Raw genomic sequence first — 25972 nt, 5'->3', positions numbered from 1 at the left:
AATGATAATTTTTTGCAAAAATATAATATCTGTATCAAACTTTGCTCTGCACCTTTCCTATACACAAAAAAGTCATTAGCCAAATCTGAAAACAAACCATTAAATGATTGTATTTATATATTGATGTTCAAGAGATGTGATTTCTAGTAATTCTCTGAAAATTACTCTACATGAAACTGCATCTCTCGTTTTCACCAAAATGTTGAGTTGCAAATTTGAAAAACTTTTCTAAGTAAAAATTTGTAAATGACTGTAGTTAAAAAAATGGTGTCAGCAATTCAACTTCAAAAGGTTCGGGGTATAACAATCCTTCACTCCTTCAGTAACTCGAAATATGTTGAATGTTTTAAGTGACAATTAGAAGAAATGTAGAGTTTTACTGATTGCAGATGGGCAACGTCAAAGATTCATAATGTAAGCTCTCAAACGATATGAGCTTCAAGGTGCCTGCAAACTCTCTTTTCAGTTCTACTGGTACAAAGTACTGACCACTATAATAACTATGCTTCATGTCCATGTAAGATTCAAAACTTACTGATGTAGGCTTCTATAGCATGTACCAGCTTCACATCAAACTGAGTGACCAATGTAAGCGACACGCCACCTCGACCTGCAGAGTAACAGGAAGAACTTTTATAGGAACTGTGAATATACGATACACTGCCAAGACAAGACAAGACAATCGTTTATTGTATTCTAGGCCACCGGCCCTTATACAAGAGAGCTGCATACAGCATTATTATACATGTTGCAGGTATATACATTAGGACATGGCAAATTGTAGGTGCTCACTACAACGAAAAAATGCATACTTAACATAGCTAGGTTACGAAGGGTGGATTCATTATTAGTTGTTAATATACTAGTAAAGGCTGTCAATGATGTTTTCGATAGATAATATTCTGTGATATTGTTGTAACGTAAACCTTCATAAAACGGACAATCAAGTGTAAAATGTGCTTCATCTTCAACTGAGGAATTGCATAAAGGAGAAATTCTTTCAGATTTTGGGATAGACAGTTTTCTACCTCTATTTACCATTAGGTCCAACAAGCCTGTCCTGTATTTGGCAAATATGTTTCTACTACAGTTAAAAGTTAGTTTAGATAAATTCATTTCAGGTTGTATAAGAGTTTTTTAAATGTTCTATATCATTCAAATCGAGAGCTACTTTCTAGAGTGAAATGCCACTCCTTGTAAAACATATTTACCGCTCGAGCACAAAATTCTTTCAAAGACAAAGACATCCCCAACACCCTGGCTTATCCATTCCCATGAGAAAACAGAAGATTTCTTATATGTGATGCCCAAGATGTTTTACCCATATTATCTACATGAACAATCATATTATACGATATTTTTGGTAGACGACTTTCAGGCATTATCAGAATTTTAAACCAGTATTTAAGTCATCGTATTTGTGAATTAATATACATGGGGTATCTCCCCAATTCACCGTAAACCATACAATTTGGAGTGGCAGGCCCAACACCTAGAGATTTTTTGTAGGCCATAAGGTGTAATCAAGTAATCATAGCGTTGAAATCCCCCACACTTCCGATCCAAATAATAAAATGGGTTGTACCTGGACATCAAATAATTTGAAAAATATATTTGGAGTAAATATTCCACATTCCTGGGAAATAGATAAAATTGAAATCGTAGCTTTCTTTGCGCGTCAAACACAAGTCATGGACACAACATTTTAAATTCATCATATGTGAAAAGATTATTCCCAGATATGTATATTCATTGACAATAGCAACAGGTTTTCCATGGAAAAAACATTTCTCCTTGGATGCTACAGCACCATCCCATCTAAAGATGACTATGTTAGTTTTGTCTAAATTAACAGATAGTTTCCTGTTTGCAGAATAATTTTCAAGAATATTTAGTTGATTTTGTAAACCAGTAATAGTTTCGGATATCAAGATAAAATCATCTGCAAATAGAAGCGTAAACAGTTCTTTCATATCTGGAAACAACTGCACACCATGTTTGCCATTTTGCATAACATCATAGTAAACTTCGTTAATGAAAAACGAGAACAAAATCGGACTTACATTGCATCCTTGCCATAGTCCCAATGGACAGTCAAATAATCTGTTACAGCAGAGCCACATTGCACACAGGATTTTACATTTGAATACATTGCTTTTAACATGCTAACCATTTTCCCACCTAACCCCAGCATTACGTAAGCAATACCATAGTTTCTGTCAATCTAAAGAATCGAAAGCTTTCTTAAAATCGACGAAAGTTACATAGCTTTTGTGTTTTCGACGGGATAAGCATTTCTGAATCATTGCACACAAAGTGAAAATATGATCTGTTGTGGAGTATTGCTTACGAAACCCAGCTTGAGTCTCCAGAATCTTGTCCCTCATGTTTGCCCATTTAGACAGTTGGCTATTTAGTATAGACATGAAGACTTTTCCGAGAATACTCATAAGAGATATTCCCCTATAATTATCGGGATTGTTAAAGTCACCTTTCTTATGAATTGGGACAATAATAGAAGACGACCAACTGCGGGGAAATACTCCTTTTGCGAACAAACTGTTAAAGCATTTATTGACAAATGGAAGAATTTCTGTAACAGAACACTTAAGCATTTCAATAATGATACTATCAGGACCAGCTGTTTTTCCACATTTTAGTTGTGAAATAGCATTTGTGATTTCATCCGATATAGGCAAATCTAGTACAAATTAATCTACTTCATCATAGCGCCCATTAAACTCATCTAAAATTTCTTGGTCGGAGTCAGACTGATCAAGCTCTGCATCATTCGAGAGAACATTCCTGAAATGGATGAACCACTCAGTTTTGGAAACTGAATTTTGTTGAGAACGTTTAGTTTTGATTTGTCGAATTTCATTCCAGAATTTAGACTGGCAATGCATAGAAGTATTTTGTCTAATTAGTTTATTACATTTGAGTTCATGCTTAAAGTTCCTGTAATATGTCTTATACCTATTTCACTCTTTACAGTAAGTTCGTCTGTGACTATCAGTGCGCTGACATCGAAACTTTCTTAAGGCTCTACGTGCATTTTTCTTAGCCAATTCACATTCCTTGCTAAACAGTTTATATGTAGGATTGTCTTTGTACGCCTTTTTCATGCATTCAGCAGATTTCATTATCATATCAACGAGATCATTAATAAGCACTGTCAATATCAGCCTCAAGTTTAATCAGCAAGTTTTCACCAAGTTGGCCCAATTTCTGATGTAGAGTATTTAGAAAAGTAGTACATAATGATTTTATTCATTCCAAAATATCTGCTCTGTATTAGCTGGTTTGTTATAAGATGCATTTCATGTATGGGTCATTTGGGGGAAACTGCACGATAACTCAAGTGGAAAATGATCTGAATCATAGTGTTCACCTATATTAAAGTGTCGAAAATATTGAAATAAGTGTGGGGAGCAAATAAAGTAGTCATTTACACTACAGCCTTTCTCACTACAGTATGTATTCTCACCATTTAGGTCCCCATTAACTCTACCATTAACTATGAATAAATGGAAGGCGTAGCACATATCTAGCAATATGCGACCACATCTACTTTACCATACTATCTTGAGATTTATGATTCTCAACTGCAGTGTCATCATCGTCACAAAATGAACTAATGTTATGCAAGTCATCACTAGGATGTACAGGTGGATTATTGAGTTGACCAGTTCTAGCGTTCATATCTCCACATCAGATGTGAGTTACTGAACTCTATTACATTATCAACTAGTAGCTGTTCAAGTTGATCAATACTGCAACTTGAATCACAACTGTCATAGTATTGTGAGCCCATGGGGGGTATTTAAGTGCGCATCAATTTTATATCTTTATCGATGGAGAATATTTCTTTTGATAAATTTACACAAAGAGCATTATCAATATGCAATTTTGACAACATACATAATTTCTTGATTGACTCATGAATGCACAGGCATAGACGACCAAATTTGGACAGTTTAACAGCGGGGCAATAGAATATGTCGTATCCATCTAACCAGTTTGTATCTAAATTCTCACCAAATGTCTCTACTAGGCATACAATTTTGAATTTCCTGAGATAGTCCGTGAAGTCTGGATCTATGAATTTATTTTTTAAACTATTTACATTCCAGCACAGGAAAGTGAAATGTTTGACTGTATTGCTTTGACACAATGCACCGTCATGACCATGTGCGGTGTTAGACGAGAAGGATCCCTGTGGAGATTGTCTCGGGCTTTGGCCACACTGCTAGGCACATGCACCCTGAGCAGTACGATTGTTTCGGTTCTCACTCCGTGTTGGGATCCTTGTACCAGTGCTACGTGAAGGATCACGCTGATGCGAGGCTGCTGGAACACTACCTGTTTGAGGCACTGACACAAGTTTGCTACCCTTAAAAAATCCGAACTGGCCTTCTCCCTTCAGCAGCGTTTGTAGTTGCTTACGTTGGCGTGTTGTTAGGTCACTCGCAATTCCATACCCATTTTCTTTCAGGACCACTCTTGCCTTCAGGACTCGAACCTTGTCGTCAGATGCCTGCAGTTTCACAATCATTGGGCGTGGCCTGTCAGAGTGATGGCATTTAGTGCCAAGACAATGGAGCCCTGATGACGTCTTATGACTGCCATGTTTTGCATGTGACATTTTCATTTAAAACATTCAGAGATGTTCCCTTACACTCTATGGATCTCTCATTTTCACCCTCTGGTATGCCATATATAATGACGTTGTTCCGCAGACTGTAGGCCTCAAGTTTGTCCACTTCATCATCAATGTTTGATAGATGATCAAAAATAGACTCTACCTTTTCAGAAACCGCATCAATATCGCTGTACATAACGTCCTGCTTATGAGTAAGAGTGATCATGTCCGCACGCATATCACTAACTGATTTCTCAAGTTGGCTGTATCTGGTGTTCAGACTCGGTATTTCAGTTTTCTCTGCACTAATTTGAAGTCAGATCAGATTTGACGTCTCGTAACCCTTGTAGACTTGCATCTTTAACTTGATCAAGAGTAGAGGGCCAAGGGTTACTTTCAATGTTGTTAGAACACATAAGAATGTGTGTAATAACACGCACGGGTAGAGAGTGACCTCCTGTCAATCACTTTTCACAGGCGTATGGTGCACTGTTTGAGGACAAAGCCTGGTCACACTCCAGTGAACTGACGTCACAAGAAAGTGGTAGATAATACACTCACAACACTCATTAATTGCCTTTTGACTGTTGGAACCTCTCAGAATTCAAACTTTCCAGAAACGATCTCTCTGCTCGTTACCAGCGCGTCATGTCACCAAGGACGTGCAACTCTCTGCCTATTTCACAATCTAACAACAGTCGTCACTGTGAATAATTCAAAGAAAACAAAAACTCAAAACTCGTAACTCCTCTGTTTTGGTTGTCATCTAAGTATAAACATTTTCTGGTACTGTAAACTGTCGGTAACCAGCGTGTAAGTAATCCTATAGTCTGTTTGGCTCAAAAGCAGGCCGATGAATTGCAGTCTAGCTCACTCTATAAACATATCATACTATGTTGATCATAATCAAAACATCACACCAACTCTGTGGGGATTTTGCAGAATATTTTTCCCTAAAATAAAAAGTTGCTGAACAAACTATCATTAAGATATTGACACATTTCACTTTTTGTAACAAGGGATGAGTGCAGAGAAAGGGACAGCCAGGTGTGCGAGAAAGCATGGAGAGAGCACAGTACAGGTTATTCATTAACTTTCTTGGCACTTGTGCACATGCTTCTCAAACACCTGACTGTGCCTCTCTCTGCACTCCTCCCTCGTAATAAACAGTAGACTGTGTCAATATTTTAATGATAGTTTGTTAAACGACCTTTTCATTATTAGGACAAAAATTCTGCAAAAACCTTACCGAGTTGGTATGATGTTTCGATTATGATCAGCGTTTCATTGGGTATGTTATGCTTTTTAGTTTTAGAGTTACACTGCAATTCATCAGTCCGCTTTTTAGCCATACTGACTTTATCTTGGTGACTTGGACTCCCTTGGTTCAGATATCATGTCCAGGTTGCCACATGTTATTTCGCCAGCAAATTAGAAGTGCCAGATTATGACATGTTTAAAGAGGGACAGCATGACTCCATGTTTAAAATAGAATACATGATTTTTTAAATTTTTGTAGAACACAGATGACTTCTTTTCTGGCAGTTGGAGGCACAGCTGACCCAGTTGCCTGCAACTTGCTGAGCAGGGGTTTGATCATGTGTTGGAATCCTGGACAGCAGCACATAATATTTTGATAATTACAATAACTAAATGGAGATCCTAAATTTTTTTACATAACAAATCAAAATGTAATTATTTTGGTCAGTACACAGGTGTTTGTTGATAAGATTTTATCTCGTACTGGCCAGCAAATGACAATGTGCAACACTCACTTTGAAACTTGTTTCAAGGTGACATAAGCAATTTCAGCTGCAAAACGTACCTGCCCTCGCTGTGCGCCCCACTCGATGGACATAATCTTTAGGTCTGTTTGGCACATTGTGATTAATGACAAGATCAACTGTTGGGATGTCCAGACCTCTGCAAGTAAACATAAATTAAAAGATGAGATGAAAGACAAGACTGGAACTTAATGGCAATGGTTCTCATCGGAATAATGAAATGATATGCCAACAAAACACTAAACACAGGTGTATCCCAGCATTCATATTCAAGTGTTTTCTACACAAACACTGAAATCTATGTAAGGAGAAATGGATGTTTGCATGCCAAAACAACAGCAACTCTAGGCCTAACTTCATGATGGGGGGACACCAGAAATGGGCGTCACATGTTGTACCCATGTAGAGAATCAAACCTGGGCCTTTGGTATGACAAGCGAGTGAATCATTTGGACTAATGAGGTGCCAGCTCACAATATCTGTCCACTTTCATCTGTGATATCAGTGACTACCAGTGTGGAGTTCAACTTAGTTCTATGCTTCAGACTTTCCTCAAATGAGCACCTCCAGTTCCATGACATTACAATACCGAACTGTTGCATGAAAACTATACAAACTCTCAGTCCCATGCTTCCAGCTCCCTGAATAACAAAGTTATATAAATATCAAGTTTAATGACCTTTCCTTCAGTTTCACTTCATCACTAGTTTCATTATTTCCTTTTGGATATGGAAATACAAGCACAAGTTGATTGAGTATATGAAGAAGTAAGAATGATGAAGCACATGCTATGATGAGTCAGGATTATGAAGATAATTCACACTTCAGCAAGAGTATACAAGTTCAGACTGAACACACTTCAAGCAAACACTCAGGTTGTTGAGATGAAATTTTACTACACTCAGGAATGAGTGTGAATGTTGTGAATAGAAAGATTTTAAACACCTTCACACATCAAAATATCAAGTTGAAAATATATTGCCCCAGCAGACCATTTGGAAGTTGCAAGGTTGCACAATACAGATATTTCATCTTTAGCTACATTCCTGAAAATAACATAACAATTTGTAAATGTAGAGCAGGATTAAGCTTTTGAAAAGTGAAATAAAGTGTAGATTTACAGATGATATCACTAAGATAATGATTTAACTTGTGATGATATACAGTGAGTATTTTCAGGGTTCAGAAAAACTACAGAATTACCAGCATGTAATTTTCTGAATAAAATTGATATTTTATACTTATCCTGACTCATGCTTAATTGCTTACTCTCCTCTTCCTAGCAAAGGTAGTGAACACCTGAAATCCCTTGAAGTTCCTTTATAAAAGAAGCACACATAAAATTCACACTCACCCATTTATTACCTCCCTTGCCACGCACATGGTCAGCTGACCCCCATGATACTTCACTCTCTCCTATAATTGCCTGACACGAGAATACTAGAATTCAGCATGTCTGTGAGGGGCGGTTGGGAGGGCTTTCGTAATGAACCAAGATAAGTATAAAATATCAATTTTATTCAGAAAATTACATATTTTTCTAATCCTGACTCATGCTTAATTGCTTACAGAATCCAACAAAACGGCGGTGGGTCAGACCACGCTGGATACTGCTGGCTGTTCAAAAATTACATCCAATAATTTCCCCCACTAACCGGAACTGGGAACGGGAACGGGAACATAACTGCGATAATTCAGTCCTGTCCTTTCTAATATTCATTGTAGATTCTGGGGGAATCACATCCAGTCGAACTTGTCTTCTGTAGACGACTTCGTTGACTGGTACATGATGACATCAAAAGTAACTAGCATCCTGCTAGTTTCCGATGCAACTAAATGTCAAGATATAGCAATCGAAACTAGTTGCGACCCCTCTTCATGTACAAGTATCTTCATTACGAGTACAGGGTCATAATCACTCATGCTAGTCTGTTTAAGACATGTGCATGGACTTTCCACCATTATACTCCGCAGAGCATCTGGCTTCCACAAGTCACGTGATAAAACAGGTGGGTGGACTCAGCGCCTTTCGGGGAACTGTTAGTTGCTGAGCAATGACAAGAGGCACAAACTTACGAATGCCAGTGACGTCCTCTGTGGCTATGTCTCGTAGGTAGTGGTTGGCAAACACTTGTGTTTGACTTCCAAAAGTAGCCCTCCATTATAATTGATAGCGAGCAATTCCCATGTAGTGCTTGTGACATTCGTTGCAGCTATAGCCAAAGTAAGTAAAAACAGCATCTTCTGAGTTTGCAGTTCAAATTCGGTCCAATCAAGCACGTCGTAGCATCACTTGTGAAATATTGGAGTATGATGTTTAGATCCCATGCTGGAGCTCTAAATCTACGTTGTTGATCTTCCAACTAGAAGGAGGCAAGGCAAGTAAGTCAGCTTGGTCCCCATTTCCATGGTGACAACTGAGTTGAGCTGCCAAGCATGTAAATAATGTAGACCCAATCATACCTCTGGAATGTCATAGGTGATATAAATATTCTGCAATCTGAGGATATGTTGCATTCATCGCCGTAAAGCCTTTCTTCTTGGCGTATATCTCAAACCGCTTCCATTTATCATCACAAAGGGTGCAAGTGGATTTCCATAAGGCTGAGGTAACTGCTTTCACTTCTCTCGTCAAGGATCCTCTGTGTTTTAAACAGATTTTGATACATTCCACACATGAAGTCGGAATGCAGATGGGTTGCTGTGTGCCTGTTTTGTGTGTGGATGGACGAGAAGACGTTCCCAATCTGGTAGTTGTAATGTTGTTTGTCCCACAGGCAAACTGTAACGCAAATGAGGTTGCGCAACGTAGAAAATATGACCAGTCTTCTTATATGCGAGTGAAGCGAGAAAAGGTTGGCAACGCACTTCCCTCACTTCGTTTCAAGAAATATTTTTCATGTCAAAATAAAATATCGCTACCATCAAAGGTACACTCCCATTTCCTCACTAGGTTGTGCTCTCAGATTTCTAACCCCATATTTAATATTTACTCACGTGAAATATGTTTTATTTAACATTTTATATGTTTTATTTAACACTTTAAGCACCACTCGTGGTATTCAGATCGTTCTTCGCCTGCCAGCTTCCGGTTAAATGGAATGAATAAAACATGGCACTGGGAATGAATCTCAGCATCAATAATTAAAGAGTTACTCAATTTTATTTCACTGGATTAGACATGGCTAATGTGAGCCGACGTTGCTTGTCTCTAGCACGTCTGTGAACAGACCGTAAATATAATAAGAATTCTGCTTGAAACAATTTAATGCAAAATACACAACAAGTATGAGCAGAACATAAAGGTTTACACATCGGGCAAAGTACATGCGGGTCAACTGCCGACAGCCGTAATCTGCACTGAAAACACGATTTCATCAACTGAGACTAAGTCTCTCTTGATGAAATATGTGCTAGAAAAAGGCACAAAAATCACAAATTTATATAATAACAATAAACATATACAAGTCAAAAACCGCATACAACACAAATTTAGTTAGAAAAAAAACCAAAAGAATGAAAAACATATCGCCATATACGGGACCCAAGGTGCCTAAAGCCGCCCTGGTCAGGCAATAGGGAGAGAGTGAAGTATCATGGTGGTCAGCTGACCATGTGCGTGGTAAGGGAGGTAATACATAGGTGAGTGTGAATTTTAAGCCCGCTTCTTTTAGAAGGGAACTTCAAGGGATTTCAGGTGTTCCACTACCTTTGCCAGGAAGAGGAGAGTAAGCAATTAAGCATGAGTCAGGATAAGGAAAAATAAAACATTAATATGTACCACAAGAAAAAACACATTAGCACAAGCTCTGAGTAGACTTCAAACAGTCAGTGTTGTGAAACAACAGGAAGATAAGTTCCACTGCACCACACTAACCTGAATCATGAAGGGGCTTTTGTTCTAATGGATCAGCTCAAGGAGTGAGGATCAGTTATCTATCTGTCCCAGGACATACTGATGTTCACATATTCTTCAATGGGTTTCCTAACAATAACTGCACTTCCCTTAAATGGAGGAGGAACTCTGCCAGAGGTACTACTGATGCCAAATTCAAGAGTTCTAAATAAATGTTACCCTCTGTTTCTCTACAATTGTTGTGGTACAGCTAAACTGACACTGTATGCTGAGCATTTGACTATGGCATTGTTGGGACTGTAGACATAATAAAATAATTATTTTATGCCTGAGTGACCTATTTAAAATTTCACAGACAATAACAATATATACCTGGTTGTTATTTCTACCTCTGTTAACTATTCTAGTATTCAAACAGAGAGTGCTGTTTGTCAGAAATATTTAGACATATTCTCACTGGTGTTCATGTACTGGCAATTTATGGCCTTCTCAGTAACATTAAAGATTGATAGATTCACAAATGTTACCCCACACATGGCTGTGAGAAAACCAGTCAACAAAAGTTTCACTTCAGAGTTGCTAATTGTATACACTGCATGCTAATATTTTTAACACTGCTTTCACATGTTCTCAAGTGTCTATGTAGATGTAGTAAACAACTAACACACACCTCTCCCTAATCACAAATGTGACAAATTTTAACCTGCTGGCAACATCTGTTGCAAGAAGAATTTTCACTTCATTTGACTTGAATTTGTTGAGAGCCGACAGTCTCTGGCGTTGAGGAATCATGGAGTGCAAGACAGCGACTTCAAAGCCCACATCTCCAAATATCATACCCAAGATCTGAGTGTACCTGCAAAAATAGCCCAGTTTTCAGTAAAAAACTTATTTATGGATTCTTGTTGCCATGACTTAAAGCAGATTCATGCTGAATGATGTGAGATGCATTATGATGTTGTTTGTTCCCTTGATGTACTTTTTCGCATATGCTGGTGAAATGTAATTTTCTGAATAAAATTGATATTTTATACTTATCCTGACTCATGCTTAATTGCTTACTCTCCTCTTCCTGGCGAAGGTAGTGGAACACCTGAAATCCCTTGAAGTTCCCTTCTAAAAGAAGCTGACGTAAAATCACACTCACCCGAGTATTACCTCTCTTTTCCTGCCACATGGTCAGCTGACCACCACGATACTTCACTCTCTCCTTTAATTGCCCGACACGAGAATGCGAGAATTCAGTGTGTCTGTGAGGGGCAACTGGCAGGGCTTTCGCCATGAGTCAGGATAAGTATAAAATATCAATTTTATTCAGAAAATTACATATTTTTCCTTATCCTGCCTCATGCTTAATTGCTTACAGAATCTGATGGAAACAGCGGTGGATCAGGCCACGCTGGATTCTGCTGTCAGTTGTAAATTACGTCCAATAATATCACCCCCTAACGGGAACTTGTAACGCAATAATTCAGTCTTATTCTTCTCATATTCGTAGTAGGTTTTTGGGGGGAATCACATCCAGTCAAAACAAGAGTCATCAGAAGATGACATATCCCCCCGGCCCCCACATATTTGAGAGGACAAATCGTGAGACAGTTACTTATTGTGTTTTTAGACCAAGTCAGAATTGTTTCCATGGAATTCATGAAAAATATAAATGCCATATATCTGTAATCAGAAAAAGTCACCATTTCAAGATCTGTCTCATATATCTGCCAAGATCTTTTGAAAGATATGAAATGAGTTGTGCTCCAGAAACGAAGTCAGCAAAGTGTTCATGGAAAAGAGAAAATAATACATCATAAAAACCTGTAAATAGCAAAAAGCACCACTTTGGGGTCTGCCACACATATCTACCCAGTAACACTGACAGATATTAAGAAGTTTTTGAGTTCTGCTCCGGAAACGAAACACACCTCTCACTTCTGAGACTAAGTCCGAATCATTTCCATGGAAACCGAGAAAATAATACATCACAAAAATCTGTAAGTACCAAAAGGCACCACTTTAGGTTCTGATTGATATATCTACCAAGTTCTGCAGAAAAATTTTGGATGGTTTTTAAGTTCTGCTCCAGAAACGAAGCACATCCCTCCATTTTGAGACAAAGTCCAAAACGCTTCCATGGAAACTGAGAACATAATAAATCACAAAAACCTGTACCTACTAAAATGCACCACTTTAGGTTCTGATTGATGTATGTACCAAGTTCTGCAGAAAAATATCGGATGGTTTTTAAGTTCTGCTCCAGAAACGAAGCACATCCCTCCATTTTGAGACAAAGTCCAAAACGTTTCCATGGAAACTGAGAACATAATAAATCACAAAAACCTGTACCTACTAAAATGCACCACTTTAGGTTCTGATTGATGTATGTACCAAGTTTTGCAGAAAAATATTGAACGTTTTTTTAGTTCTGCTCCGGAAATGAAGCCCACCCCACCATAAGAATAACACCAAAATGTTCCATGGAAAAACAAAAAAAATATAAATGCCAAAAATCTGTAAATAGCAAAAGGCACAACCATAGGCTGAGATTACTATATCTTTAAAGTTTGGTCTAAAAATATTGAACGGTTTCGGAGTTAGGCTTCGGAAATAAAATGATTACGGATGGACAGGGGACGGAGGGACGGACAGACGCACATTACATGCCAGGGGGGATAAAAAGGTTTTGTTGACTGGTACGTGTTGACACTAATATAGCTAGTGTCATGTTAGTGTCTGATGCAACTAAATATCACGATATAACAATTGAAACTGTATATATATAACAATCTTCATGTTCAATTATCTTCATAATGAATGCAAGGTCATAATCACTTATGCTAGTCTGTTCAAGACTTGCGCATAGACTTTCCACCAAAATGCTCCACAGAACGTCTGACTTCCATAAGTCATGTGATAAATCGGGTGAGTTAAGTCAGCGTCGTCGGGGAACTGTTATTTGCTGAGCAACGACATGTGGTCCAAACTGATAAATGTCAGTGACGTCCTCCGTGGCTATGTCTCGCAGATAATGGTTGGCGAATACCGTATTCGACTTCCAAAAACACCCTTCCATAATAGTAGATAGTGAGCAATTACCATGTACCACTAGTGTAGAGGCTAAATGAGCTTTTTCCTGGTGACTTGTGTCCAGACTCATTCGACTGAAGTCTAGAGCATGAATTTCTGATATTCTTGCCGCTGTAGCCAAGGCAAGTAAAAATAGCGCCTTTTGAGTCAACATTTCATTTGAACTTCGATCAAGTGGTTCATATACATCACCTGTGAGATGTTGGAGTACAATATCTAGGTCCCACGCTGGAGCTCTAAATCTGTGTTGTTGTAAGGCAATTGTCCAAACCAAACCCAGATTGGTTTAATAATACATGTTTGGCACTTAAACATCAATGGTGTCACTACCTTAATACATTTAGAAAGCATAAAGACACACCATCCCGGAATTTATACATCTCATCAAGAAATGTCTACAAAACTTCGTATAGAGATGCAAAACGCAAGTTTGAAAACAAAAATATGAGTGAGTTGTCGGACTCATTATTTTGGCAAAAACTAAAGTACATCTTATGTCCACATAAAGCTGAAAATACCATTACGCTTAATTCATGGCATGATTTCTTTAGAAATCTCTTTGATTGGGACTCCAGTGTGACTTCCTCTGACACCCTAGAAGATAGTAATAGCATTTCCATACCTGATAGCCAGGCACAGGACATATATTCAGTGCATCAATTAGCCGAGAGGAAATCCAGTCAAGTATTAATAAACTTAAATATCATCAAACCACTGGGGAAGACCTCGCGACCTGCGAGTTCTTCAAGTGTTCTTGTCATATCATCATGCCTTACCTTGATATCATTTTCAACACATTGTATGATAATGGATCATTCCCTATAAAATGAGCAAAAGCAATAATTGTGCCAATACATCAAAAAGGTCATAAAAACAATCCGGAAAACTATCGTGCCATTTCCCTTTTAAGTATTTTCGGTAAAGTCTATACAAACATTCTAAATAACCGCTTAGGTCAGACAGCCTGGGTATGATCAATGAAGAACAAGGTTTCAGAGCAGGCTATACCACCACAAACAATATATTCGTTCTTCAATCTATAAATTTGTAAATATGTTTCTAAGAAAGGTGGAAAACTGTATGTATGTTTTGTAGATTTTTCCTAAGCATTTGACTCAGTACAGAGACACAAATTATGGTGTGTCTTCAATAAACACGGTCTAGTTTCAAAAATGGATAAAACCCTAAAAAGTATTTATGAAAATGTTAAAGCCTGTGTTCTCACTAACAACAATATTTTTACAGACATATTTGACTGTCCTGTTGATGTTGGGCAAGGTGTTGTGTCCTAAGCCCTTTCCTATTTTCGTTTTTATCAAAGAACTAGTCTACGATATTAACCTTTCATGTTCTACTGGTGTTCAGTTATTTCCAGATCTTACTGAAATATTTATTCTGATGTTTGCTGATGATGTGGTATTCTTCTCAGAGTCTGTAATCAGTCTACAGAGGCAAATTAATGCTCTAGAAACCTACTGCAATAAGTGGGCCCTAAATGTCAATCTTGATAAAACTAAAATCATGGTTTCAAAATCAGAAAAATGGACATATAAATCCACTATGCTTGAAGTTGTTACATCTCACCAGTATCTTGACATAACGTTCAACAGCACTCTAAATTGGTCCCTCTCAGCCAAAGACATTTTCAATTAAGGCAAAGAAAGTCTCAGTCTCTATTACAAAATGCCTTTGTAATTTTAAAGATAGGATGTCTACTTTAAAATATTCGACTGTAGACAGAATTGTGGGGTTTTCACAAACATGATTGCTTGGAAAGTGTATTACTTTATGCAAGTAAACGATTTCTTGGTTTGCGAATGTCTACACCAAATAACATTGTACTCGGAGAAACTGGTAGATATCCTGTCCATGTATATACTCTTAAACGCTGCATTGCTGCTGGTTAAAGCTCCTCTCCATGCCCTCTTCACGCTTTCAAACTAAAGCTTACAAAATGTTATGTAATCTAGACTCAACATATGTCATATTTGGGATTTCACTTTCTTAGTAAAGTACAAATTCTAGTACTTTTTTCGGTTGAGTCCCATCCGGGATTCGAACCCGCACCCTCAGAGTCAGGCACCTAATCGTCAGCACACAAAGTCAGCCGCCTAGCCTGCTCAGCCACCGCGACTTCCACAGAAAAAAGTACTAGAATTTGTACTTTACTAAGAAAGTGAAATCCCAAATATGACATATGTTGCATTTGACCACTTTCTAAATGGCATCGTGTAATCATAATCTAGACTCAAACGCAAGAGCCGAGCGAAATAGGTTTAATTGGGCTTCACACATAAAAACAATTCTCTTTAGATTTGGACTTGGACATGTGTGGATATGGCAGGAGTTGGAAGCAAAAACAATTTCTTAAATTTGCTTGTACAATGAAGCAAATTATACAGGAGTGGCATAGAAAACCTCCAAAACTGTTCCTATACATTCACTTACTCCTTGTTTAAAGAAAATTTTATATGTGAACCATATGTACGCTGTATTAATCTCAAGAAAGTAAGAATAGCCATGTCACAGTTCTGTTCTGTTTATTATGATTTAAGCTGTTATAAAGGAAAATTCCATAAGAAATCCACCGTGTGCAAATACTGTAAATTGAATATCTTTGAAGACGAATACCATGTACTATTAATTTGTGATTACTATAGAAACATTAGAATCAAATATATACCCAATTATTTTACGATACAACTGTCAAAACAAATTTATCCAACTACTGTCAACTTCCAATCGGATACTCATTGAAAATGTTGCTCTGTTTATTTATCATGCTATTTCTAAAAGACATCCACTCTGCTGTTGAACTGTTTTTATATATCTGTACTATGGGCCTGTGGCCTCCAGTTCTGAATAAAGATTGATTGATTGATTGAGCTCTGGTACTTTAGTCAGTTTGGTCCCTGTTCCCATGGTGATGACTTAGCTGAGAGCAGCTAAGGATGTAGATATTCCAGAACCTTTCAGACCTTTAGACTGATGTGAATAGCATAAATAATCTGCTATTTGAGTTGCCTTTTTTGCCAAAAATCCCTTTTTCCTGGCGTATGTCTCAAACCATTTCCACTTGTCGTCATTAAGTGTGCGAGTGGATTTCCGTAAAGCTAAGGTGACTGCTTTCGCTGTTCTTGCTGAATATCCTCTGCATTTCAAACAAGTCTTAATACGGTCCATATGTGAAGACGGAATACTGATGGTTGGCTGTGCATTTGCTTCGTGTGGGGATGAATCAGAAGATTCTTCCACTCTGGTAATTGTTGTGTTGGTTGTCCTAGCTCTTCTATGAGTGTTGGAAACCAATCTCTCATTGGTGAGTAAGGCACGACCAAAATCAGTTGTAACCTCTTTGTTTGTCTGATGTTCTCGATGACTTTTGGTAACAGTACTGGAGGGGGAAACTCGTTTAGTCCTTCCCATGGAATGCTGAGAGCATCTGTTGCCCAGGCTAAGGGATCTGGTACTGGCAACACAAAGGCTGTTGTCTGTTTGTTGAATCTCGTTGCAAATAGGTCAATTTGCGGTGATCCGAAAGTTTGACTGATTAGCTGAAACACTTGCCGATGCAGCATCCATTCTGTTGGGGACGAGATAAGGCGTCTGCCATGACATTGCACGCTCCTCGTATGTGACATGCTTTTACTTGGAGATTCAGACTGTAAACTAAGTTGAACAGTTGAAACAGTAGGTGTAGCAGAGATAGTGATTTTGTTGACCCTTGTTTGTTTATGTAAAATGCTACTGATGTGATGTGAAGAGCCTGTTCCACTTTGTTCCAGATTCCTGCTGCTACCTCGTTTTTCAGATGAGCTCCCCGACGTAAGTGCTGGTCTTGATGAATGCTCTCGCTGATCAACAGTCAACATCGTTGACGAGTGCAGTCATCTTTCCTCTTCCAATCTTCGTTCCATGTGGTTCATCCTCTGCGTTGTAAATTGTTTCATGAAGATGCGTCAAATGCATGTGATGTGTGCATTGATGATTGTGCTTCAAGAGTTGTCTACGATGTACATGAATGCAGTCGACATCTGCGATATCTGTTGTAGATGAAATGTGTTCTGAGGTGTTGAAGATGCCATCAGTGTCGATCTAGTTGCCGATGTCTAAAGCATGGTGTCTTCACTCCATTAACGGAGACACGTCAAAATATTGACGTTCTTGTAAGGGGACTATCTCCTCCCCGAATAACTTCTTTCTCAGCGAGTTATGATTTGCGATGATCTTGCAGTTGATGACTTTGACTTCTTAATTTTCTTAGTCTGAGACGGTCCTGTCTCAACGGCAAAGTAGATGCGGGTCAACCGCCAACAGCCGTAATCTGCACTGAAAATACAATTTCATCAACTGAGGCTAAGTCTCAGTTGACGTGTTAGAAATAGACACAATAATTACAAAATTGTATAATAGTATCAAATATATACAAGCCAAAAACCGCATACAGCACAAATTTTGTTAGAAAAACCATATGAATGAAAGACTTATCGCCATGTATGGGACTCTAAGTGCCTCCAGCCACCCTCGTCGGGCGATAGGGAGAGAGTGAAGTATCATGGTGGTCAGCTGACCATGTAGGGGGGAAAGGGAGGTAATACTTGGGCAAGTGTGATTTTACGCCTGCTTCTTTTAGAAGGGAACTTCAAGGGATTTCAGGTGTTCCACTACCTTCGCCAGGAAGAGGAGAGTAAGCAATTAAGCATGAGTCAGGATAAGGAAAAATAATGATGATTGAGCTGTGTGGTTGTTCCCAAGTCAAGGACGGAACTAGGTGATGTTTGTTCCCTTGTCGATGTACTTACTTGCATTTGCTGGTGAAAATGATGATTGAGCTGTGTGGTTGTTCTCCAGCAAAGGACGGAACTAGGCAATGTTTGTTCCCATGTCGATGTACTTACTTGCATTTGCTGGTGAGAATGATGATTGAGCTGTGTGGTTGTTCCCCAGGCAAGGACGGAACTAGGTGCTGTTTGTTCCAATGTTGATGTACTTACTTGCATGTGCTGGTGAAAATGATGATTAAGCTGTGTGGGTGTTCCCCAATGAAGGACAGAACTAGGTGATTTTTGTTCCCTTGTTGATATATTTACTTGCATGCGTTGGTGAAAATGATGATTGAGCTGTGTGGGTGTTCCCAAGTGAAGGACTGAACTAGGTGATTTTTGTTCCCTTGTTGATATACTTACTTGCATGTGCTGGTGAAAATGATGATTGAGCTGTGTGGGTGTTCCTCAGTGAAAGACTGCACTATGTGTACTAGGTAGGCATCCTTCATGTCAGCTGCCATCAACACGTATGTCTGAGTCAACTCTTCCACTGTGGCCACACTGGAGAACAAAGTATCCTCAGTAAAAACATAGCATGATGACTGAGGATACACACCAGCTCCGAGTACCATACTGTTTGTCAAACTACAAAGCAAGTCATGTCTGCCACTGGTCATGGTAGTTGAACCATGCTATCAAGGAAGTACAGAAACAATCAGACTGGAATCAGGTGCAGTGACCCTGGCAAAACAATCCTAGTCACTTTCTTTAAAGGATAGATCATACAAGTTACCAGCTCGCTTCATTTTGATGAGCACTGGTATGCTTTTTGCACCAACGGATGTTTCCACACAAGAGGATTACACTTCTGGCAGTTTAACAACTTTGATCCACATATGTATGTTGAATGTATAGTACTAAATTTCTACTGGTGTGGTGAGGAACATCATATGAATGGTCTTGTTGGTCAACAGAATGGATTATTTATCTGTCACAAAACCATTAAGAGACTTCATTATCTGTGAATACTGACAAAATCCACTGGCAAAGTTGCTGTACAGGAAAGCTAGACATGATGTCAGATGGCAGATAGCAGACCTGATGGCGATATGAGTATTGGTGTGAAGCCTCTGTGTGAAGTTGTGACAGACAAACTTGGAAAGCACACTAACACATAACTTACCTTGCCTCTTGTTGCCAGAAGAATGGTTTGTTCATGGTAATCTCTTGCAGGTGATTCAAAGTCTCTGTCATAGTTGCACTAACCAGTACTGTTTGTCTCTTTTGGGGTAAAACCTTAAATATTACTTCCAGCTGACTGCCAAAATTGTCTTCTAATAGACGATCTGCTTCATCAAGTACCTGCAAGATAAATATCCATAACAATAAAGACTCCACATACTGATTTCACTGATCTTACTAAAACAGTCTCCACAGGTGGCCACAAGGAATTATTAAAAAGTATCAGGAGCTGCTCCTTTGTCTCCAGCTTTTCAGAGATGTTGGGGCAAAGGCTTCATTTTTCGTCAAAACAAACCATCAGAGCTGTACATAGATTACTCCAAAGTACCAAGCGATATACAGGACATGTTATGTGGAAATGATACTGGAGATTTGTTCAGCACATTTAGAGACAAGATCCATAACATAATCTTACATCGATGATTTCAAGGTGGGATTAAAATAGAATGGGTACAATTTAGTGTCAATGAAAGTGAACATCACAAACATGATGACTTCTGGTTGCAAATATTAGTGGCAGCTTTTACAAACACATCCAACTAATACAGGGAGTTTGTTAAGTCTCATAAAATCACTCAAGAACAAAACAAAGCATATCAGTCTTATCGTTACCTTGATCTTGACATTGACATTCGATAAAATTGTCCTGCCAGGGTATATACTTCAGCACCAGTATTTATGATGATAAAGTCTTAAGTATATCCCACTCAAGTTCTTGAGTATTCACAAGCACTTTATACTTTTCAGCCTTTCAGATTAATTTAACCTTCAAAATCGGATCCAAGCATTTCAAGAAAAAGTCCAACCATTTACAGGTTTACGGAATCTATTGAAAATAGAATCAAAAAAAGATAACATAAACAAAGCATATGTTACTTATTGAGAGGGTGTCTTTGTGACATAACTGACATCATTACATTATCATCATCACCTTTCCTACACAAGCATTCAAGTCACTTAACTACAACTTGTACGAAGGCTTGAAGATATCAGCAGAAAAAGTTACATCAGTGCATACTGCAAACATGTTACCTTGATCTCATACACAGGGCAGTCATAACCTCTACAAATCTCAGTCTCCCTTCAGAAAAACATGCACCAAATCCAACTGACTTCGAGCAGCTGCTCCTTGAGTAAACAGTTATACAAAACATGGTTTGCAGGAGATGACCCTGAGACTGACCTTTACAGCTAACATTCCCTTCGACAGAAAGACTTACAAGAAACTTTATCCTCTTCAGGTTGAAGTTTGTACAGCTTTCAATGTGGTCTGCCAGTCTGCCAGGTGTCGATATGACAATGTGAGGTTTCACCGTCAGGTCAACACCTTGTTGTAACATATCTGCAATAGTGAACCCAACCTGTCTGTATTTGTTTCAACCAGTGAAATGAGAGGCATGGGTAATTTTCAAAAATAGATTTCTTAAAATAACATTAGTATAAAGTCCCCTCACAGAGAACCAAAATTGAGAATGCCACTTTCAATTATTAACTGGGGCACTGATACTTCTAGTTTGTTTGTGCTGTTGATTATGCTTCCAATTTCTCTTTAAAGTTGAAGTTAAAGTTAGAGCTCTAAGCAATGTTCTTCAAGATGTTTTGACCAATTATGTTTATAGATCATTCCACAAAAATCACCTTAAAATGCCTGTATTTGTGACAATGCTAGGTACCTAAACAAACATTTCAGTTGAGTGAGTTTAGTTGTACACTTCTTTATTCCAGCAGTATCAAGGCAGGGGACAAGAGAAGTCAGCTTCACACACTGTACTCATGTGGGGAATTACAGCATGTTCCAAACTTCCACTGAACTGATGTTATCTTTGTATCCAAGTTCCAAATTTCTGACGTGATCAGTTGAAACTAAGCAGCTTTGGGTCCTCCTGTCCTCCCAGAGCTTTTTGTATCACTCCTTCCTGTTATGCCATCATTTCTATTTTATCCTTAGCATCATTCCTGTGATACAACCGACACCAAACATCATTCCTGTGACACACCCTGCACGACCCCAAACATCATTCCTGTGATACACCCAGCACGACCCCAAACATCATTCCTGTGATACACCCTGCACGACCCCAAACATCATTCCTGTGATACACCCTGCACAACCCCAAACATCATTCCTGTGATACACCCTGCACGACCCCAAACATCATTCCTGTGATACACCCTGCACGACCCCAAACATCATTCCTGTGATACACCCTGCACGACCCCAAACATCATTCCTGTGATACACCCTGCACGACCCCAAACATCATTCCTGTGATACACCCTGCACGACCCCAAACACATTTTCCAGCCATCTCAAGTTTGTGGAGGCTTTCACTGAGAGCAAGTAATCAATTCCTAGTGTGTCCATGCTGCAAGACTAACAGACAGTGATCTAATGTCATGAATATTACTAAATGGTACCAAATACTGAAGTGTTTCCTTATACCAGCTAAAAACTTAATGAGACACATCCACCTGCAAGTGACAAAGAAACCTTTTCTGGCATTTTGATGTGACATATTTCTGAACTGATCAGATTTGGTTGTCAATGTGTAGGAATCCACACATTAGGGGACAAGATGAACCACATAACTTCTAAAGCATGGAGGCCCAACAAGGAAAACAAATACAATACTGACAGTGCTTCATCATAATATCTCACTATTTATTGTATTATGTACAATGAGTTACAAATATCTCCTCTGACCTCCTACATGACCATCACCAAGTTGGATTATAAACATGTTTTAATCACAATGAACAAATTATACACCTGTGTCTGTCAATGGATATTTCCATGTAACTTTCAGCACATTTAAGTGTTCAAATGAAGTCACAGATTTTGACTTAAATGGTCAAAGTGTAATGTCCAAATTTCATTGTGCTGGACAGACATACAGATATACATGGCAGTTGCTAAATATTACTAATGTTTTTCAACTTTGTATAATAGCATAGAAAGCTTCAAGTACTTTATTCAAAACATTTAACATCAGGCTCTCACCTAGACCTCCTGTAATCACAATAACTCGAACCCCCAAGGGTTTTCCGAGAACACTGAACTGTTCAGCTATCTGGAAAGCCAGCTCCCTGCATGAAGAAACAGACATTATTCTTATTTTGTGAACAATCGATAGGTTTTTGGGAAAATGTGGTTGAATTTCGTTACTGAAACCAGAATCTCATCTGACTTGAGCTCAACAGTTGGCATGTGTCTACAAACTGACTAGGGGATTGACCATTCCAAGTCTCTTTGCGTGTGTCTACAAGCTCACTAAGGGCTTGACCATTCAAAGTCTGTGTGTGTGTGTCAACAAGCTCACTAAGGGCTTGACCATTCAAAGTCTCTGTGCATGTGTCTACAAGCTCAATAAGGGATTGACCATTTCAAGTCTCAGTGTATGTGTCTACAAGCTGACTCAGGGACTGACTAAGATGGAATAGTTTGAACAGCCCTCTTCCATATCTGTGTGTGAAGAGAGATATAAAATTTTACACCCAGGGCTAATGTGTCACTATAAATAATAACAATGTCTCTCATTCATAGACCTTGCAGATTTTCTCTGGGTTATGTGCTATATTGTCAAAAAATTTGTAAAATATTTTTCTAGAGCTATTTCTTCTGACAGTTCACCTTGTTGGTGTAAGGACAAGAGCAAATATCCCGTATGGATCTTCTGATAATTTTTGCAAAACTGGCAGAGCAAAGGCAGCAGTCTTCCCACTGCCAGTCTTGGCACAAGCAATAAGATCTTCACCTGCAAGTAGAAGAAAACAGAAGATGTGAAGATCATCTGAATTTCATAATAATATGAAGGCATTATATACAAAAGGCTTCAATGGCAATAAGGCTGTTGAGTTATGGGAAGAAAACTGAATGCGATCTATTGAATTGATGACTTTGTGTGCAATGAAATGTATAACTATAACCATTACATACGTCTATTGTATGTCATTATTTCCTTTCTAATATTGAACAAAATTATCTATTAAAAACAGGACTAATATGCATAAAATATACATTGTGTAGATGCATAACCTTTCACAATATAAATTTGAAACAATACTGTTAATATCATTATTTTATTTATTTATATTATTTTGGCCAGCAGCTGCATCATCAATTGGGGCAAGAAGGGTGAACATCCAGGTCTCACAAGAGACAAGGCATTGTAGGCTGCAAATAATGACTGTAGTTTGTGCACAGTTACTGGAGGTGGACATGAAGCCAGTATAAAAATACGGTTGGAGCTAGCTTTGATGGAAGCCCGGTGCCAGTGCCAACCTAAGATGGTTGCTGATATGGGCGAAATGACGGTCTTGTGAGCAGTCAGGCATGTGTTGGTGTGCCTGAGTACCTCTAGAACATGACACCAATTGAACAGTAGGTCTTCAAAGGTGATTAGCAAGCTTGGCAACAAACTCACCTTCAAGTAGATCTCCTAACACATGGCACATAAGCTCCTCTAGTCTAAAGAGCAAACCCACATCCTCTAGTTCATTTATTTGATTAAACTTCTGTTGAAGTTCAGAGAGCTTTGTCTCTCGAATACTGTGGCACTCTGTCCTTCCATTGTGGAGGTTGTACTAGGCCCATGTTAACAGAGACTTCAAATGGTCCTGATGCGTCCACTATACAGACTGGATCATAGCAAAACACATTTATGGTGTTTCTGTCAGATGAGGAATCCTTAGTTTGACTGAGACACCAGTAAGGATATCTGTCCCTGACCATGTCGGTGACAAGTGAGATGATCCTCAATGGGTGTCAAGCCTAGGTTCACTGGCAAACATGTCATCTGTGGAGGCATAACATTCTGGAACAGGTATCTCATTAATTCTCCAGGCCATATAGTAGCCATATGGATTTGTTTTGAGATGTAAGTACGCAAGATTTTATAACGGTACGCTTGTCTGATGGTTCGACTAAACTGTATGTGTGTACTGTACCATCACCAAGTATGATCTGCCTCTTCTGAGGACGTAAACTACATAAATGGTCTCCGTAAATGGTATTCCAGCGTGAATATCAACATCAAGACTTTCCACCACATGTCCATTAAAGCAGAATTCCTTGTTGTCATGGTATAACACAATGCTCGTCTCTCCAAAAACCTTAGGTGGGATGAATTCTCTGCACTGACTGAGAGCCTTTTTTGATAACAGCACAAAGCATCGTGGAGAGGCAGAATATTCAAAACTGAGAAGTATATATATATATGCATGGTATATTTAGAATTTATTGGACTTCAATTGAGGGGTAAAGATGATAGGCATATATGTCCCTGTGGCATCAAGGGGGTTAATCACATTCGGCCTACCTTTAGAATACAGCACCACAAACTTTAAAAACACGTCATAATACTATTTTACGTAATTGTAAGTGATCTGGTTCAAAAGCACTTTCTTGAAACAATGCCCTATGACGCTGGCATAGCAACAAGGTCGTCAAGCTCAGCGAGTGTGTATAAGCTCTGCTCACTGATGTTTCATCTCTACCAGCCATGTCATTACAGAAACCCAACGATGTTGTGAGTTTCCAGTAGTAGTTCCCCGCGGATGCACAATTTTTTGCAAGCACCAGTTTTAAATATTTTTTCTTTTTTGACTAATATGCTCATATTTCTTTGTATTAAGAGGTGCTGAGGTGTCATATTTCGTGTATTTATATGTTTTGCATTTTTAAATTTAGTAAGAATGACTTACATTGGTCACATTGCACCATGTTTTATTATTCGCAGTTTTGGTCAATTAAAATAATCTAAATATATTATATATTTCGGTTTCAAACGTAACTATTTGGATCAAAGGAATTATAACTGTAAACTAATATACATACATATCTTTGTCATTCAGTAATTTGCACCATTACAAGGAAATATTTATTTTTCGAAACAGTAAGAATTCATTACACTGAATACGTCACCCATTTTCGTGCCAGTTCGGTGAGCGTATTCTATTTATTAGAATTATTCCAAGGGTTAGGGTTAGGGTTAGGGTTTAGGGTTAGGGTAAGGGACCTAATCCAGTGAGTACCAATTGTTTTCCTTTTCCATTTTTAATGCTTTGTTCACAAAGAAAAGCGGGAGACCAAAAACATCAAAAGTTAAATAAACGATGAAATGGTTTAATGTCGAAATTTAGGGCTGATGGAAATCGGCCTCCAGCAACTTTCACCTCTAGATCTACATATTTTCAATAATGATTCGAAGTCTAACTCACTCTCGTGCCGTCACCAAACATTCCCATGTCTCACACATTCCTTAGTGCAATCCACATTATCCTTACTGGGTTCCCTACAGCTTTTTTCTGTCACGAAAACACACAATGATTTTCTACAAGCACGCCATTCTTGCATGCACCGTGAAACAAAAGTCTGACGCCTGACATCAACAACTGTTTTCAGTTTGAACCATATCGGCTCATTCAACACAGCACGGTATCTTGTAGATTGCGGAATAGGACGATCGTGCCAAATGATATCGGGACCATTCGGCAACCATCAGTAGATTGAAAGCATGAGGCACCAAGTCTACCCGTAACCTTTGTAATTGTCCGCAACCAATTCGACTCTTTCCGTTCATTTCCGTGATGTCACAGCAAT

At 38.6% G+C, this 25972-nt stretch overlaps 1 protein-coding gene across 1 annotated transcript in view; it reads right to left on the bottom strand.

The window, feature by feature from the left end:
* LOC137278161 (probable ATP-dependent RNA helicase DDX49) overlaps positions 1-25972 on the bottom strand; it is a 31933-nt gene that overhangs the window by 4776 nt on the left and 1185 nt on the right. Inside the window, exons 2-9 of the mRNA XM_067810334.1 lie at positions 23003-23126; positions 22373-22458; positions 20592-20713; positions 19313-19491; positions 18550-18690; positions 10986-11138; positions 6468-6565; positions 536-610 (exon numbers count right to left, since the gene is read on the bottom strand). Coding sequence (XP_067666435.1) covers positions 536-610; positions 6468-6565; positions 10986-11138; positions 18550-18690; positions 19313-19491; positions 20592-20713; positions 22373-22458; positions 23003-23126 — 978 coding nt within the window. The remainder of the gene's footprint in view (positions 1-535; positions 611-6467; positions 6566-10985; positions 11139-18549; positions 18691-19312; positions 19492-20591; positions 20714-22372; positions 22459-23002; positions 23127-25972) is intronic.

This window comes from Haliotis asinina, chromosome 3 (genome assembly GCF_037392515.1).
Source record: "Haliotis asinina isolate JCU_RB_2024 chromosome 3, JCU_Hal_asi_v2, whole genome shotgun sequence".
Classification (NCBI taxonomy): Eukaryota; Metazoa; Mollusca; class Gastropoda; order Lepetellida; family Haliotidae; genus Haliotis; species Haliotis asinina.
The sequence above is the reverse complement of the archived record's forward strand: the minus strand, read 5'-3'. Positions and strand labels throughout refer to the sequence as shown.